The sequence below is a fragment of the Pholcus phalangioides genome, unplaced genomic scaffold, assembly GCF_987345545.1.
Source record: "Pholcus phalangioides strain wild (caught in Gottingen) unplaced genomic scaffold, Ppha-v1.0 ptg000031l_1, whole genome shotgun sequence".
Lineage (NCBI taxonomy): Eukaryota > Metazoa > Arthropoda > Arachnida > Araneae > Pholcidae > Pholcus > Pholcus phalangioides.
Window position 1 is genome coordinate 10,364,705 of NW_028301621.1, and position 17,690 is coordinate 10,382,394.

Genomic DNA, 17,690 nt, shown 5'->3' on the forward strand with positions numbered 1-17,690 from the left:
AGATAAAATATATTGTCCTGTTTTTCAAACATATGGTCAGACAGAAGAACGAACAGGGCAGATGTGAGTTGTTTGGTTTTCTTACCGCAAATGCTCGAGTGGCGGAGAGACCTCAAACTTGCATGTTGTTCCTATGCTATCAATAGCAGGCTTGGTTCTCGTTTCTGTAGCTGCTGTTTACGTTAGTAATTCAGTTTTAGTAATTGAGGCGTTTTTGATTTTTTAGTAAATTTATTTCTGTCTGGAAATTGATTGATCCTCGGAATCGTATCTGTAACCTCAAGTGTTTGGAGATCATCCATCATCCTTTTTTTTAAATTAAGTTATCAGTCTTCTGCTTACATCGTTCAGAGAGGAGGGATAATGGCTGTTGCTTGTGCCTCTAGATTTGCTGTTTTGAAAATTGAGGATGACGAAGTGATGGATGAAATGTCATCTACGAAAGCCAAAGGGAAGAGTAAGCAGTCCGCGAACAATAAGAGCAGTAACGTAACTTCTTCCGACAGCAAGGCCAAGTCGAAAAAGAAGAAGAAACCTGCTAGTGATATCGCTGAGGTTTGTATCATCCCAAATTCACGTTACGTATAAGATATTTAATCAGTTTTGCTCCCTTAAATTTACTAGGAGATATCCTCAACAAAATCCATCAATAATTCAGTCGGAAAATTGTGTACCAATGAAGTTATGAAACAATCACACCAAAATAATCATGTTTCAAATGTTATAGGCCATAGACCACATGCTCCGTTTTGAAACCATTATCAAGTTGTCATTGGCATACAATGGGCAATGTCATTGGCTTTCATATGGGAAACAGCTATAGTATAATTCCTTTTTGGCGATTTTTTTCTTCAGTGAGAAAAATGCCTGAAAGCACGAGAAGTCGCCAAGAGTGAAACAGAGTCATTCTTTTGGATGTCTTGCTTGCCAAAGAAAAGGATTGCTAAAAAGGGTTAATACTATGACTGTTCAGTAATGAATGATAAAAACAATAACAGAACAACATTTTTAAGACTTATTGAAGGATCTTGGTTAAAAATATAAAGAAAATTAAATGTAGATTAAATATAAAAGGATACAGTTGATGCTCGTTATAACGACCCAGCGATATAGAGACCATTCCGTTACAACAACCGGTAGGATAAGTCCCAAATGTTTTCATATAACAACTATCATTTTTCAATATAACATCTGTTTTTGACTGGCTGTAGGGGGTCGTTATAAAGAGAGTTGATTGTAACAACAATAACGGACGGAAAAAAAATTCTCACACATATGTGAAAATGGCCAGCCATTGCTGGGAAGAAAAGCGCCAACAATTTAGAAAGGAAATTGCCAAAGAATTGAAAGGGATTATACTGTAGCTTTCCTTAAAGACAATTGCTAGTGTTCGTTTCAGTATCGCTTTGGGAAATTCTAGGTCCGAGTATTATTAGTCAACCAATGTTCGTAGAGCTATGAATTTCCCCAGTCCTGCACTCAGGATACTTGACCTGCCAATCCCCCTTCCCGTAGTCCTGTGTGTGTAAAATGACCCTGTGGTGATGAGAAACTGCTGTGAGTAGTCCAGGTAGATGATACAATCACCCAATGATATCCACTTCCATGGCACTGATAACTTCTGTTCTGAAATTTTCTATTCCCGGCTGAGCCGAAATAATATAGATTGTCAAACACAGAGAAAATTTAAATAGGAAAGGAAGAAATGTTGCATTTGAGCAAACCCATGGCATCCAGCAATACGAAAAACAAAGATGAAAACGTTTAAGAAACCAATGCTTTTGAATTCTAATTCCCCGATTCAAATTTGAACATTTTGATCCCCACCCACCCAATCAAAAGCCGTCATTTCACAACGATGAGGTTGACTCTTCCTTGTCTTCAGCCAAAGCATCAACAAATAATGGTCTTCCAAGGAGGTTGTTTCTTCTCCTTGCTTGCTGCCACCTGCACTGATGAAGTTCATCACAGTGAGTAGTGGACAAAATATCTGCTTGTAAAAAAAAAAAATCCTCGAACACAACATAAGTCTGAAAAGTTTGTATTTTATAATAAACTCTGTCCGTGAAAGCCTGCCTTCCAAGTCCATTTTCTGAATTGCTGTCAGTGAAATATTTCCTTCACGTTTCAAAAATAATTGAACAAGCAAAAAAAAAAGTTCACGAAAACCTTGCATTAGGCCATCTACACTCATGTCCATAAATTAAGGATAATTCAGAATCACACGGAAATCGAAATCTAAAATAAAAATTTCACCTGTAGAATTATCACACACATCTGCAAGAATGATATGCAAATTTCAGGAAGCCACCAGATGATGCCGATAGTATGTCACAATGACGAGAGTGTAAGAGGGGGGTATATAAGGAATGGTGGCAAAGAAGTGAAATTGTTCACAAGAGTTCTGTAAGGCGCTCAGTGCCATAAGTGAATAGTTATGACACAGAGGACGCATGTGGATGATTTTTTACGTGGTAGAATTATCGGCCGCCTGGAATGTGGGCGTGCTCAGATGGAAGTATCCGAGGAACTTGGAATTGCCCAAAGTGTCATCTCTAGGCTTTGACAACGATTCCAAGATAACGGAAATGTCAGTAGACGTTACAGTACAGGTCGCTCCCGAGTTACAACGCCGAATGAAGACCGGTATTTGGCAGTAACTGCCAAAAGAAGCAGACGGAGCACAGCATACGACCTGTCTCGTCAGCTATCTGCAGCCACGGGTACCACAGTTTCAAAGCAAACCGTGTACAGACGTTTGGGAGATATTGGTCTATATGCTCGCAGGCCTGTCAGATGTGTTCCGCTCACGGCAACTCACTGTCGGCAACGATTAGCCTGGAGTAGAGAACATGCAATGTGGACATCGTCACAGTGGGCTTGTGTGATGTTTTCCGACAAGTCCAGGTTTAGCTTGCAGTCTGATTCACGTCGGACTTCATATGTAGAACGCCAGGTACCCGTTACCACCAAGACAACATCATTGAACGACACCGTTACAGTGGTGCAGCATTGCTCATTTGGGGTGGAATTACACTGGGTTCCAGAACAGATCTGCATGTTCAAACCGGAACCATGAAAGCCCAAATTTATCAGGACATCATTTTGGAACAACATGTACGTTTGTTTAGGGGTGCCATGGGCGCAGAATTTGTGTTTATGGATGACAACACCCGTCCTCACCAAGCAAACATCGTAAACAAATGCCTTGAATCTGAGGATATAACCCGTATGGAATGGCCAGCATTCTCACCTGACTTGAATCCGATAGAGCATGTGTGGAACATGCTTGGCCGAGGAGTTGCAGCCCGTCAACCACCTCCTACATGTGTACCGGAACTTCGGAGAGCATTGCTTTCTGAGTGGAGTGATTTTCCCCCAAGATCAGATCGATAATTTGATACTCAGCATGCCTAGGCGTTGTACAGACTGTATTTCATCGCATGGGAGACATACAATGTATTAACCATCATACCAACCACGTAATAGTAAGTTTTTGTAAAGCAGATATTTTTACAATTGCTCCAGGGAGCAAAAATCATAGTTTTTATGAATGGTATCATACATACACCATCGTTTTTGTTCTTTATCTTTTGTTTAATAAATGGGCTTTATGAATAAGTAACGTTTGTTTTGTTTCTGAACCTTTATTTGCCGGAGCTGGCATTATCCTTAATTTATGGACATGAGTGTAGTTAGGCCTGGGTTTACATTGCAAATCGTGGCTACTAACTCGAGAGCTTTATACTCACATATTTACTTAAATAATCTCTACTGGAGTGCATAAAATGCTGTGGTAGAATTGTGAGACAAAACTTTTAACATCAGGTTTTGTATTGTTTATATATAATTAAACATGTAGGCCAGGGATTCTTAACCTATGGATCGCCACCAAAACTTGGGTTGCAGGGCTTCAGAAACAGGTCACACAAATCCTCTTACAGCTAGGGATTCTTGAGCTATGGGTCACAACCAAACTTGATTCACAGGGGCTTCTGAAAAGGGTCATATAAATACACTTAGTCAGGGAGATTTGAGCTATGGGTCATGAAACAAACTTGATTCACAGGGGCCTGTTAGATGGGTCAGTCAAATCCACTTACAGTTCTGTTATAAATGCACTTATTGCATGTTTAATTTTGCAAAACAACAAAACAAAGCAACAAACAGTTCCATAGGTTGCGGCTAAAGAAATTTAATAATTATTCCCTGACGTAGGCTGAAATATACTAATGGAATATTGATGCACATATATTTGACATCTTTTCTTTTTTTTTTGTATTTTATAGCTGCAGAATCTAGCTTTTGGAAGCGGAGCATCCAAAAACAAGAAGAATTCGAATCAGAATTCCAATAATGCGAAACCCGGTAATGCAAAACAATGGGAAGAATGGAAAAAGAAGGACAATGAGGTGAAACATTAACTTATTGTTAGGACCCTCCTCATTTTTGCTTTTAGAGCAGTATTATAGATTCTTCTTTTTTTTAATTTCCCCATGATGAAGGGAAAAGTTGTGGTAAAAATTGCGAGCAACGATAGAAACATTCACATATCCAGTGCTTTACAATGGGGCTTGACAGATGTTCAAGAAATATGTTAGGTGCCACACAATTTTTTTTTATGAGCCGAGCATACTTTCATTTTTGAAAAAAAAAAACAGTCCAGGGTGATGTCTCTTTTTGCCCGGTAATCCAAAGTCACCATGGCAACTAGAAAATCAGTAATAGATCCAAAATAGATGAATTGAGGCAAGGATGTCACAAAATATTTTGATTTTATGACAGTACATCTTCTAATATGAAAAAGGGTCATAAAGTTGTAACTTATTGTTAGGACCCCCCGGCACAAAAGTCAGCTTTTGGTTCAATCTAATCAATGCATCAAGTGAAATATTTTATCTGTCAGAATATGTATAAATAGTTACCTTTTGTTCTCCCAGAGGTCATTATAAATATTGTGTGATTGGCGATCACAGCCAATCCACCTGAGTGTCATTATTGTGTTGCAGTTTTAGATTGCTGATTGTTTCAATTTCAAATCTGAAAAAAAAAATAGGTAAATTTTGGTGATATTTTGACTAAAATATTTTTTGCATCCTTAGATGTAAGGTATGGGTAATCCAATTTCTTCGCATATAAATAGTTTCAAGTCATTTACGATCTGCTCCTTCTGAATGATACTAACATGAAGTGAATTACTGAATGACTGTGCTGAGGCACTTTTGCTGGCTGGTCCGTATCGAACAAATTTTTCCTTTGAGCTCTATTACAGATCGAGTGGGGTGATCTTGTTAAGGATAATGGGGTCCTTTGTCTCTAATGGTTCTTTCTAATCTCAAGGGTATTTATAGCTGATGCGTTCTTGGCGAGAACATGATGTCTGAATATTGGGATCTTTCACGACAATTTACTATGGCTCTGAGGTGACAGTCTGTCAAAATTGTCAGCAGATAGACTGGATAACCAGTTGGGAAACTTGTTTGATTCTTTTATGACATATCTCTGCACCTGTAACTGATGTACTGATTCACGAGGAAAGCTGATTTTGCATCATCAAAGAGACTACTGAAATGCTCAATAATACATTGGGAACTATGGATTGCAGGACCTTTTTGACGAGATCAGAGATTTTCCATAAGAAAATAGTTAAAAAAATGAATATCAGAAAAATGTATCGTACTGTTAAAAGAGTTGGCAAACTTAATTGTTAGTGCTAGTAGTATTTAATTATCTCAATAGTGGAAAAAATAAATAACTTTTACAGAAATGGTTTTTGATTTAATTTTGCGGTCTTGCAAATTTGAATCATGGGAATACAGTGGATTCAGTTGCGAAGTCCAGTAAAAAAGATTTAGGCTGTTTTTCTTGAGGATAAAACCATGCTTAGCTCCTATAAAGCGACTGGTACCTGAATTTTTCTATAATTTTTAGATCTGGTCATTTTTGTGCATACCACACATTTTCAACATTGAATTGGCACATTTTAGCTTGTTTCTTTCCGCACGTCTCGTTTTAATAATAAAAAATTTATAGATATTACACTAAAAACACTAAACAGGAGGCATAAATTTGAAGAAAATTTGCCATATGACATAAAAAGCACCAAGTCAGATAGTTATAAAGAAAGAGTACCATGAGTCTAAGTACCGTAAAAATTCTTAAAACTGCCAGATCTACTCTTGAGTTTTTATGCACCCATGTTATAAAGGTTATCATTATATAAAGCAATTTTCATTATTTCTTCTATTTTATCCACACAGTTTGTTTCCGAAACTTATGAGCAAGATCTTCAAGAAGCCTTACTCTTAAGTAAGATCGATTATGAAGAAAAGAAAGATGTAAATATAGTTATTTTTCATTTGTATTCAGTTAAATATTTTATTTTGAAAATTATACATATCAATATATACTTTTGACATAATCTGATTGAGATCATTTTTAGGTACTTATAATTTCCCACCAAGATTTTTTTGCTTTTTTTTCAAGTAACATATCTTGTAATATTGTATTGTATTGAGGTCTGCTTGAAATTATTTCAAACAAGTGTTTCTCAAAGTGGGCGATATCATGAGCTCTGGAATGAATGGGGTTTAGTAGAAGCTCAGATATAATACAGGATCCTATGGGTATATAAGTATATGCAAATGTAATACAGGATCGTGTGCTGAGAAAAGGAAAGAACAATAAGACATTGTTAAATTAAACGTATTGGTAAATTAAAATTAATGAATAGCTGTATAAACTCAGTTGTATGAGTGGTTTGAATTATATGAACTCCAATTAGAATAAATGCTAAAAGCATGTACAGTGATACCTCGGGTTACAAATTTTTCAGCTAACAAAGATTTTTTTTCGACGATTTGCTGCCTTGGCTAACAAACATTTCAGTTGGCATGGATGCATGTATTAACATAAAACAGCAGTGTTGTGAGCTGAATTTTTTTGCTAATCGAAATGAGAATTCAATGAATAACTGTTACCTGAGCAAGATAAATTTATTTCCACCTTGGAATGGCTTTCCAGATAAACCTCTCTTTCAGAAAGATTTTACGCTGTTTCATGTGAAATTAATGATTAAGCTTGATGACCAAAAAAACTTACAGCATTTTGAAAAAGAAAAGGCCTTAGGTGAGAATGGTTTCAGTGGATATATATACGGTAAGACTCTTAATACCAAACTGAATAGGTTGGACATTCTAGGAACTTATCTTTTTCATCTGCATGTGTGTGAGAGAGAAATGAGCTGAATATCATCACATAACACCACTTCACATACTCTTTTTTTTTCCCACTATGACTCCAGAACCTGACTGCATAGCATACGTATATAGTGTAAAATAAAAGATATATTCAGTTTTTCATCTTCCTTTAAATTTTCTTCTCGTCTATAATTGTAAAGTTGTTTATCTGTTTTTGTCATAATTTGCATTTTTACAATGCTTCTTTTAGTGTTTGTGAAAAATCTTAAAATTTTGGGCCAATTCTAGAACGAACCAATCAATTTTCACATAGAAACATATCGAAAATTCCATTTCTGCTAACAAATAAGATTCTAGAAGGAATTAACTTCATTAGCCGAGGTATCGTTGTATACAGTTTTGGTTTTGCTAAAATAAGTTGTTTGGATTAACTTTTCTATAGCTCTTGAGTATAAAAATTATCAAGGTTTACATCAGTGGTTTCCCTAAGTAGGCAATATCGCCCCCCTGGGGATGATGGAAAAGTTTGGGTGGGGGGCGGTAGATGCTCGGGTTTAGTATAGGATCCTATGGGCTGATTTGAGCTGAGGAGGGCGATGAGCAGAAAATTTTTTTGAAGAAAGGGGCGATGGGACAGAAAGTTTGGGAACTATGGTTTACATAATATTACATAATTCAAAAATATGGTATTAATCCTTAAAAACTATATAGTTCAGTGAGTAATTTGATTCACTATATTTTTGTCTCGCCTCTAGGTTTTTTCTGAGTGTTTCCATCTGATTCATGCAAAGCAGTAACTTTTTTTGTCCTGTCAAATCAGTGACTTTTTCCGTTTATAATGTCAGATTGCTTATGATTTATATTACATATGAATAGGTTTAATGGTTATTTAATAATGATCTTTTTTTAGATATATGATGCTAATCAAAAAGAAGCAGAACACACGAGCAAAAGTAGCAGCAGTTCTTCCCAGAAGAAAAAGAAGAAAAACAACCAAAAGAAAGAGAAAGGTGTCATGAGCTTGGATGAGTTCCAGAGTCTTCCTTCCTCACAAATCAATGGGAGCAAAGGAAAGCTTGATGGTAAAGTCGCAAATTTTCTTTTGTTCAGTGAGAGGTTTCATAACAGAAAGTATCGTAGATTCAGTTTTTTTTTTCCTTCGAAAATTTTGTCACCAAGATAATGGGCAAGAGTATTCAGAATATGCCTTGGTACCAAAAAAAAAAAAAGAGAGAAAAGAAACTACAGTGGATTCTTGCTAATTCAGTACGTAATCAGACTAGGGTGTGATGGATTACTGAAAGTTAATTGAAAAGGCTCATTTAAATAAATAGATTCTGCGCAGACATGCAGCGGCATATTTTCCTCTTCCGTGGGCTAAAAAAAAGCCTGATTACTAGGCAGGCTGAACCAGTGCAAGATTGGATTATCAAGTCTACTACATAAACTAATTTTTTTAAAAGGTGAATTCTTAAGTTGATAGTTAAACTTCTCAACTGAAAAATGCTATCCTCTCATTTTCGTCTTTTTATGTTAATATTCAGTATGTATACTGGACATGTTGATTATGATTAGCAACACCACTTTGCTTGTTACAACAAAAGTGTAATTAAATTTTTTTTTCCCCCAGTGTAATTTTTTAATTTTGATATTTCTACAAGCACTTGAAGATTTTGGCTCACCTGAAAAGCTAGCACCGATAAATGAAACAGATTTCTTCGAAAAAATAGACGACGATGTTGAAAGAATAATAGTTCGAGAACAGAGGCAGGAAACATATAAAAAGAGTGAGGTTTGTATTATTTATAATCTTTTTTGTTTGGAAGATTCGTGTTTGATTTATTAAGAATGTTGCAATAAATCTGTTGCTCCAGAAATCAATCAGGATTTTTTTCTGGATGCCAACCAATTAACCAATAATATGATAGAGAAATTAAGCTCTTGTGTACGATAGATAATTATTCATTTCATATAGATTTGTTGTTGGAACATTTATAAAAAAAGTTGACTTTTTTAAAATAATTAAGAACTAACTGGGCAATAAAAACCCCAGATATTATTTATGCTGTTACCTGTATTATCTGGTAGATATACAAAATTTAGAGATTTGTAGCCGGTATATAAACAATCAATTTGTCATATGCCAAATTCTGGTAACTCAAATATCTGTTTGAGTTGAACTTTTCGGGAATGAGACAAATTTTAAAAATAGAATTTAGTAATAAAATTTAGCATTTAGGCCAGTAAGTTTTGTAAAAATTCTTTCATAAAACTTGACAAATGCAACCAATAAACTTATCAGGTTGTATTTGGAATTTCCAATAAGTCGGAACTAACGATTACTCACAATTTTTTGTCGGCCGCTGCACATGTATTTTTCAAATACTAATACATTGCCACAACAGGCAAAATGCCCAATGAGGTGGCTGAGAAAAAGATGTCCATAAAAAATATGAATGTCATATACAGGGTGGACAAAACGTCCGCAGAAACTTTAAAAATGAATAAAAACTGGAAAAATAACTGAAATAAACGGTTTTTGCAGGGTGAGCGTCATTAGGTCACAGGACTTTTTTTAAGATAGGAAAAAATAAACAGCCAAAAAGTGGTGCTGGTATGACAGACTTCAGTGGAAATATGCAAGTGAGATGGTTATAAGAACTTGTGCTCCTAATCCACAATCAGTTCACTATTGTAAACCTTGTATGTGGACCTGTTGCACTCTGCCTGTGCTGTATTTGTAACTTGCTTGAAATGTGTAATCCCTTGTGGTGGTGGTCATGTGCAACATATACTGCTGTAATAAACGTTTTGGAGGCATTCTGTTTGTTATTTGCATATATTTTCTTCGACTTGTGTACATCAGCGCCACCCATCAGCTGTTTTTTGAGTTAATTTTTTTTCCTGTCTTAAAAAAATTCCCATGACCTAGTGATGCTAACTCTGCAAACTGTTTATTTTGGTTATTTTTCTGGTTTTTATGAATTTTTACTACTAGTTTTTACTACAAGTTTCTACAGACTTTTTCCCCCACCCTGTATTTCTAAAATACAGCAACCCCCAATTACAAAAACTAAAAACAATATATACACATGATAAAATATTATACAATGCTCATAAAGAGTACTTATGGTTGTCTAATTCTCAGTATGGATAGGTTCTTGATTTACCCCAACATGTTTATAGTATTTATTTTTGAACGTGCCAGTTGTGCTAGAATTTGCTACCACCAGGGGTAAGCTATTCCATTTATTAACAACCATGGTAGAGAAAAATTCCCTGCGACACCATATAAGCTAGAATTGTTCCTTACCAATTGATACTGGTATCCCTTTGTAAAAACAGTCGATTGGCAGTGTACTAATAATTCATGGTCCATCCTGTTGAAAATTTTAAACACTTCAATCATATTTCCCCAACACCTGTGTTTATCCAATGTAAACATAAAAAAAAAAAGAAAGTCTCTCTTCATAATTCAAGCCCAGTGTGCCAATAAGGACATGCGTGGCTCTTCTCCGCACTCCTTCAACCAAGTCTATGTCCCTCTGTAGGTATGGTCTCCAAAACCTTACAGCATAAAAGACCTTTTTGAAAATGAAACTATGTGTGAGTATCCTATTCACTTTTTTTTTGACCACTGCTGAACAGTGTTCAGAAAACCTAAGTAGCTCGTCAATGATAATTCTCAAATCGGCGACTCAATTTACATTCGGAATAGTGATACCATTGACACCTAAGAGAAACGGGATTGTTTAAACAAAAATAACCAACCTTTACGTCATCTGTGAATTTGCTAGCAATCCCATTGATATCTGCCGAGTTTATCCATAAAAAGTGAAAAATGTATAGGGCCAAGGACACTTTCTTGAGGAACACCACTTGTGATGCCTGTCCAATCAGAGAATTCCCCAATCACCATAACTCATTGTGGCCTATCTCTTAATCACGATTCTATCCAGTTCAGCAACTTGCCCCAATCTCGTGTAAACACCTTAAGAGTTTATCATGTTGGACCTGATCGAATGCCTTCTGGAAATCAAGGTAAGCAACGCCTACATTTTTACCCTTACCCAAAGCCTTTGTCATGTGATCATAGAAGCAAAGGAGGTAGGTAAGTTACACGTGACTTCCCCTTCTTGAACCCATGCTGATTTCCCGACAATACATTATTCAAAACAATATATTATTTCAATTTTATCATGTATCCTAATACATATCTTACTGTGAGAGTTTATAAGATTATATGAAATAAAATTAATTTTGTTACCTTGCAGCCAACAAATGCACGGAGGTTGCAGTACGAAGATGAATTACAGAAGAAAAGTGCACAGATTAAGTATTTGAGTGAAGAGGTATCCAAATTAAAGGTATAGTGTCTTTTTTAATTATTTCATCTGTTAGTTTGCATACCAATTTGTTTTACAATTACCAAGTTTCTTTTCAAAAAAAATAAACATCTTGCCAACCTTGCGGTTCTGCAGCACATAAGATGGCAATGATAGTATATTACTACACGTATTAATGATTTCTGTAACTTGTATCTTATTGCCAACCTAGTGACATTTGCAAATGAACACTATATTTTGCTATTCTTGATACAATCACCAGTCATTGAATATCATTAATCAAGATTTGTTGATTTGCAAAGTTTGAAATTTGCTATGTTCTCATTGATCTCAAAATAAATGTATTTGAAAACCAGATACATAGGTGCCCAAGCTTTTTATTTACCCGGATGCCTTCTGATTTTTCAGCCTTATGAAAATCTTCTAGTCAGAGACCAGATTCTTCCGATTTTCCAGTATCATTATAGAAAAATCCCTGAAAATCCTCAAATTATGCTTCGTAGAAATTAAAAATCTCTAAATAAAATCCCCTAGTCCTTGCAATCTGAAAGTGACAGTGTTTTCTCGAGAAAAATATGGGAAATTGCCAATTGTCACCAAATATATGAAAACTGAAAAGTTTCCAATTAAAATATTAAAGTTTCCTATTAAAATTTGCAAAAAATTGCCAATTGAGGAGAAATGAAGTGCTGCTGCAAATCAGTGCATTAAGCTGAATACCACGAGGGGGAAAAAACCATTTTACATGGCAAATACGTGAGATAACTGTTCAGTCATAATAATTTGCTTGATTTGTGAGAGTAAAGATTTGAAGGCTAAAGATTCAATTAGCCTTTGTCAAAAGTACAAGAAGAAACTGGACAATTTTTATAAAAAAGTTGGGGGAGCACCAAATCTACGGGTAATTTCCTGGAAAAATGGATCATATGGCCACTCTGAAAAATCCCTAATTTTCCCTTTTATTTTTATGGCATTTTTTCCGACAATGAAATGTTTCATCATGTGGCAAACTACACATTTGTCTGGAAATTGTCACAGATAAATTAATTTTTCATGTCACACTAATATAGTTTCCGACATTATTATTATATTTTTCATTGACAAAACTGTCCTTATAATTCATCATATACCAGTACTCGTATTCCTGACCAGGGTTGCAACTAGGGAGGGAAGCAGGCAGGTCTGGTGTTCTGGGCATCTGACCAGAGGAGGGCAAAAATTAAATCCTTTAACCTCTCCTTCAACATTATGATTGGGCACCAAAATTAGTGCTAGTCCGGCTGACAGAGCACCTAGTTGCAGTCCTGCTCATGAACTCCATTGAATATCTTTATATTGTTATAGATAGAAAAATTTTGAATGGAAGTCTCGTGTAAAATGTGTCCAATATATCTTTATGTGTTTTATAGTTTATAAATTATATTGCTTCAAACAAATTTAATGTTGTTATTATTCTATTTTCCTTTCACATCTGATATTGACTTACTGTTTAAGGCAGTGATTACAAACCTATCATTTTGTTTCGGAATAAAACAATTCAATCACTAACTACTTCACTCCATCATCTTCTTGACTTAATCTGTACTTAATAAGTGTAGATCAATTCTTTTTCTTTATAAATTTAAAATAAACTGTCTTCCCCAAATTTATCAAGGACATAAAATCAATACAACAAAATTACAAATGTTCCTTTAATACATAAAAGAATTAAGACAAACCATTTCACACACCTTATCTCTAAATTTTTTAATTAACCACCTTATGACAGAGTTTGACAAATCCCAGGACCCAGGTGTGAGGTCTAAAAAATTGGCAATGTTGCCTAAAATTTTATTTGTATAGCTACTAAATTAGAGTCTGGACTTCATATCAACATATATGTCAGTATATAAGAGGATCACTATACCCTAGAAAAGTTAAAAGAGATGCTATTTTTGACCTATTTTTCTCGAGTAAAAATTTTTTGGCTCCAAAAAATTGTTCTGGTGTTTTATTGCAATTTATCAATCCATATGATATTTGTTCTGCTTGCATACCCGTACTGAAAAAAAAGCTAAGAAATTACCTTTCTTAAATAGGTAATGCCAATGACAATTTTTGAATACACACAGATTGATCAGTTCCAGTGTTCAGTTTAACTTTATATGCAATTACACACACTGATTGTTTTAATTATTCAATTTTACTAACCAATTCCCATTGACTGTGAATTATAATATTGCATATTTTTTCTCATTTTTAATGTTTATGTGAAAACATGTATTGTACCAAATTACTGTCCAAGCGAAAACCATTCTGTATTTTATTTATATATTATTGTACATTTGATCAAATATTTACTCATTATATTGATGCATTTAAGTCACTGTATTTGTTCATACCCTCTTTTGTTCTCGTTTTCTGCCATCCATAGGATTTGTAATAACATTTCACCAAGTTATTTTGCATTCATCAATACTTTTTCAGTGATCTCTTGATAGATTTTTTCCTTCTCCATCTTAAGTAAACCAAGCATCATTGAAAAGTCTTCAAAAAAATTGGTTTTTTCTTCCATTGAGAACTGATTTCCCATGTGATAATATTAAGACATACTTTTGAATTTATCATTAATGATTTTTTTTCTTCAATCTGTTGTGTTTGTTAATTTTCCAGGAAGAATTGAAAGATGTCAAAGCAAGGAATAAGAGGTTGTGTAGTATTCTAGCTGAAGGAGAAAGTAAGATTAATTCTCTGAGATTGTTTTTCATTAACGATTACACTGATTTTTAGAATTGTGTTTCCTATGTTTTTGCTTCATGCTTTGATTATTTATGAGTAAATTTACTGTGATAGTGAAAAAAAATCTCACGATTGCTGTCCAAAATGACTTATTGCTACACAGTTGTACAAATAATTTATTCCACCATGCTATTTTTTAATTAGGTTCAATATATTATTTTAAATAGTGAGAGAGAAAGCAGAAATTCTCATGCAGATAGATCAACTGACAACGGTGAAAGACGAATTGACAGAACAAGTGAGTATGATTTCATGATCTCTGTTCATATCTTACCAGTGCTTTTTGCTTAATTATTAAGCAACATCGATATGTTATCAATTTGTATTTCTTAGTATTAAATATTGTTTTGAATTCAGACATAATTTCAAAAAATTAACAAGGTGGATAGTATTGACTGCCCAATAATTATACACGTGATTCCTTGTGAAAAAACTAATATGGAAATAAGTGTTTTCATTTTTTTGACCAATAATTATAGTCATAACACATAAAAAATTGATGTCACTTTCGAATCCTGCCAAATTCAAACATACACCAAACATATAACTTGGTGTTTTAAACCTGACAGGATGTTATAACTTTGAAAATAATCAAGAAAGCTAAAGCTGTTCGTACCAGTTTTCTTCACCCCTTTCTCTCAAAAACTTTGACTTAACAGTGAAGGTAAGAAAATTAATGCCTTTTTGGTAAAAAAGTGTTGATTTTGGGAGAACAATTTTTCCAATAGATCCCATTTAACTAATGCTTCACAAATCTGGTGATAAATTTGCCGATATAGTGGGGGGCGAAGGCAACATTTAATGACAACGTTAACATCACTCTACACGAAGAGGAAAAAAAAGCACCAATGGTGAAAGACAATAACTGAATTTGGCTTCTAATAGGATTGAATATTTGTTATCAATTAGCAGCAATCAGCTGGATAGGAAATTTTTTTTCTTTGGGCGTTTGGCATGGAACTGACTGTTAGAAAACTGACATGTCACAAAATTTCAAGATGCTATAATTCCCTTAATAATCGTCCAATTCTAAAATGGAAAACACTTTTCTATATTAGTTTTTCACGAGGAATCACACCTATAAAAATTATTGAATGGTTAGTAGTATCCATTCTGTATGAATATGTATACATATTGTGATGTTTTGACGAATCAATAAACTTTAGATTTTTTTCAAAATCAACAGTTTCACTTATTTTAGACACTCCTCATTCTCACCTGATTCCAGTGATAATTGTAAACCTAGCGTACACACTAATAGAATCATTTTTATAGTTGTGAATGTAGATGATTGATATTCAGACATGTAAATTTGGATTTTCTTTTGAATGTCTGATAACATTCTCTCTAAATTTTATTTTATGTATGAATGCCATACCCATCTATAGTATATTTTATGATTGTACATGTGCAGGACCATTTTCACTGTACATGACTGCCGACGCATGTAATATAGAGGGAACAGTGATGCCGGCTAATTTTAAAGATGCAGATGAAATTAAACACCGAAAAATCAAACAGACTTATGATTGATATAGAATGAGGAGTTGATTAATTTTGTCTAAATTTGAAGAATTTGATAAATGTATATTTATGAATGCATCGATGTAAGCTAAAAAACAGACATGAAAAACCATATGAAAATCATCCTGGAAACTAAATTATTTTTTTAAAACGAATTATTTTAGCTCAATGAGTTCCATGTTGCCTTAGAGCAAGAGAGGTCGAAGGTTCATTCTTTGCAGACAGAGTTAAAGAAATATCAGGTGAGAATCACATTGTGTCTTTTGTTCTATATTAATTTGAATTTAAGCTATAAAATGTAAAATTCAATTGCTCTCAAATTGTAATTTCGCATGTGAATCAGTGGATTAAAATTTTTTTTTATAATGAAATATCTTAGGTTTGCTTCATGCATTACAATGTTGAAATGACGTAACTACCATATAAATGCAGCTGGCATTCAATTGAAAATGTGGGAGATCTGTCAGACTGTTGTTATGGTGTTGCAGTTTGCAGGATGGGATGACTATTGTCATTGGAAGGGTGAACCTGTGGGAATTACAAAAAATAATTCTGTATTGTAAAAATTTAAAAAGAATTATATGGTTAAATTTTATTTTTTTATTCATGGAATAATTAAATAATCCAGAAATTCTCAGGTTTTTTTTTCTTTCAGAGTTGTATCATTTTTTCTAATGGTTATTGGCATGAAGACCATGAATGGCATGATTTTAATGGAAATCTTTGTTGGTCTATTATAGGGCATCAAAAAAGACAGAAGAGACTCTAAGTAGCATCAGATGAAAAGCTGTGAAAATTATCTCCTCTTTCTTTTTTCATAGTCATTTGGATGGTAAAACGTGAAGAAAAATCATTTTTTGGAGATGGGTTATTGAAAATATTACCAGAATATTTATTTCTTTTGTTGAAGTTTCTGGTAAATTGTTGTGTTTCTAAATTTTTCTACGCTGCTTCTTGATCTTATTATATATATTAAAAAAACCCTTTTCCCTTTCCCTCCCATGTAGTTGCTGGATGTTTTATTGCACACTTGTTGTATTAGCACAGTCAATTGTAGCAGCTTTCTTTGATTTAAAAGTTTTTTGTTTTTACAATTTTTGACGCGTGTTGCACCTGTAATTTTTAATAGTCAAGATTTAATATTTCATTTCAGAGAGAAAATAGATAAGCCTCCCCCCCCCTCGCTTAAATCCCCAATATTAAATCAGCCTGGCTCAGCCGGAAATAATTCAAAATAATGTAAATTTTGTAACATGTTTTCTGTGCAAGCAAAAGATTTTTTTATGGATCAAACAATAAATTTTTTTGTATTTTTCATTTGTCTTGAAGTATGAAACCACAAAAAAAAAAAAAAAAAAAAAAAAAAATAGAGAGGAAACTGGTATTTTTTACCTGTTCCTTATGTACGGGGTGTCCCTATGCATTAGATGTCTGCAAATTCAGAGTTATACTCTGTTCGTTCTAACTTGGGTCCTGATGTAAATAAAAGCACGTGTGCGATGCCCAAAATGATTGGTTGAAGAACATTTCACCTTTTCTTACTGTGCAACACTGCCAAAAATATAGTCCTTTGTCGTTTGCCTCTCATACCGTAAAATACCTCATAATTTTTATTTTTTTAAAATATTTATTCCATATTATTTCAAAGTTATCTGGAAGACGGGGAAAAATATTTTTTAAAGATCGGTCACAAAGTGTTTTTGCTGTTATGTCTTCAGGGTGGGTGTTGACAGGATACGCCTTTCTCACTCAACCATTACCGTCCCTTTTTTAAATGGAAGTTTCATTTTATTATTATTATTCCTATTCGCAAACAGATTTGATATATAATTGTATACGCTTC

The 17,690-nt window shown here is 34.1% G+C and overlaps 1 protein-coding gene across 1 annotated transcript; it reads left to right on the plus strand.

The window, feature by feature from the left end:
* The first annotated feature begins 124 nt into the window (after positions 1-124).
* LOC149067396 (G kinase-anchoring protein 1-like) lies at positions 125-17,164 on the plus strand. Its single transcript, XM_089252940.1, has 10 exons — positions 125-555; positions 4,290-4,412; positions 6,261-6,338; positions 8,110-8,281; positions 8,861-8,991; positions 11,474-11,566; positions 14,198-14,261; positions 14,491-14,561; positions 16,012-16,089; positions 16,588-17,164. Exons 1-10 carry the CDS (start codon positions 364-366, stop codon positions 16,618-16,620), a joined length of 1,035 nt encoding a protein of 344 aa, XP_089109066.1. The 5' UTR covers positions 125-363; the 3' UTR covers positions 16,621-17,164.
* Positions 17,165-17,690: the final 526 nt, after the last annotated feature.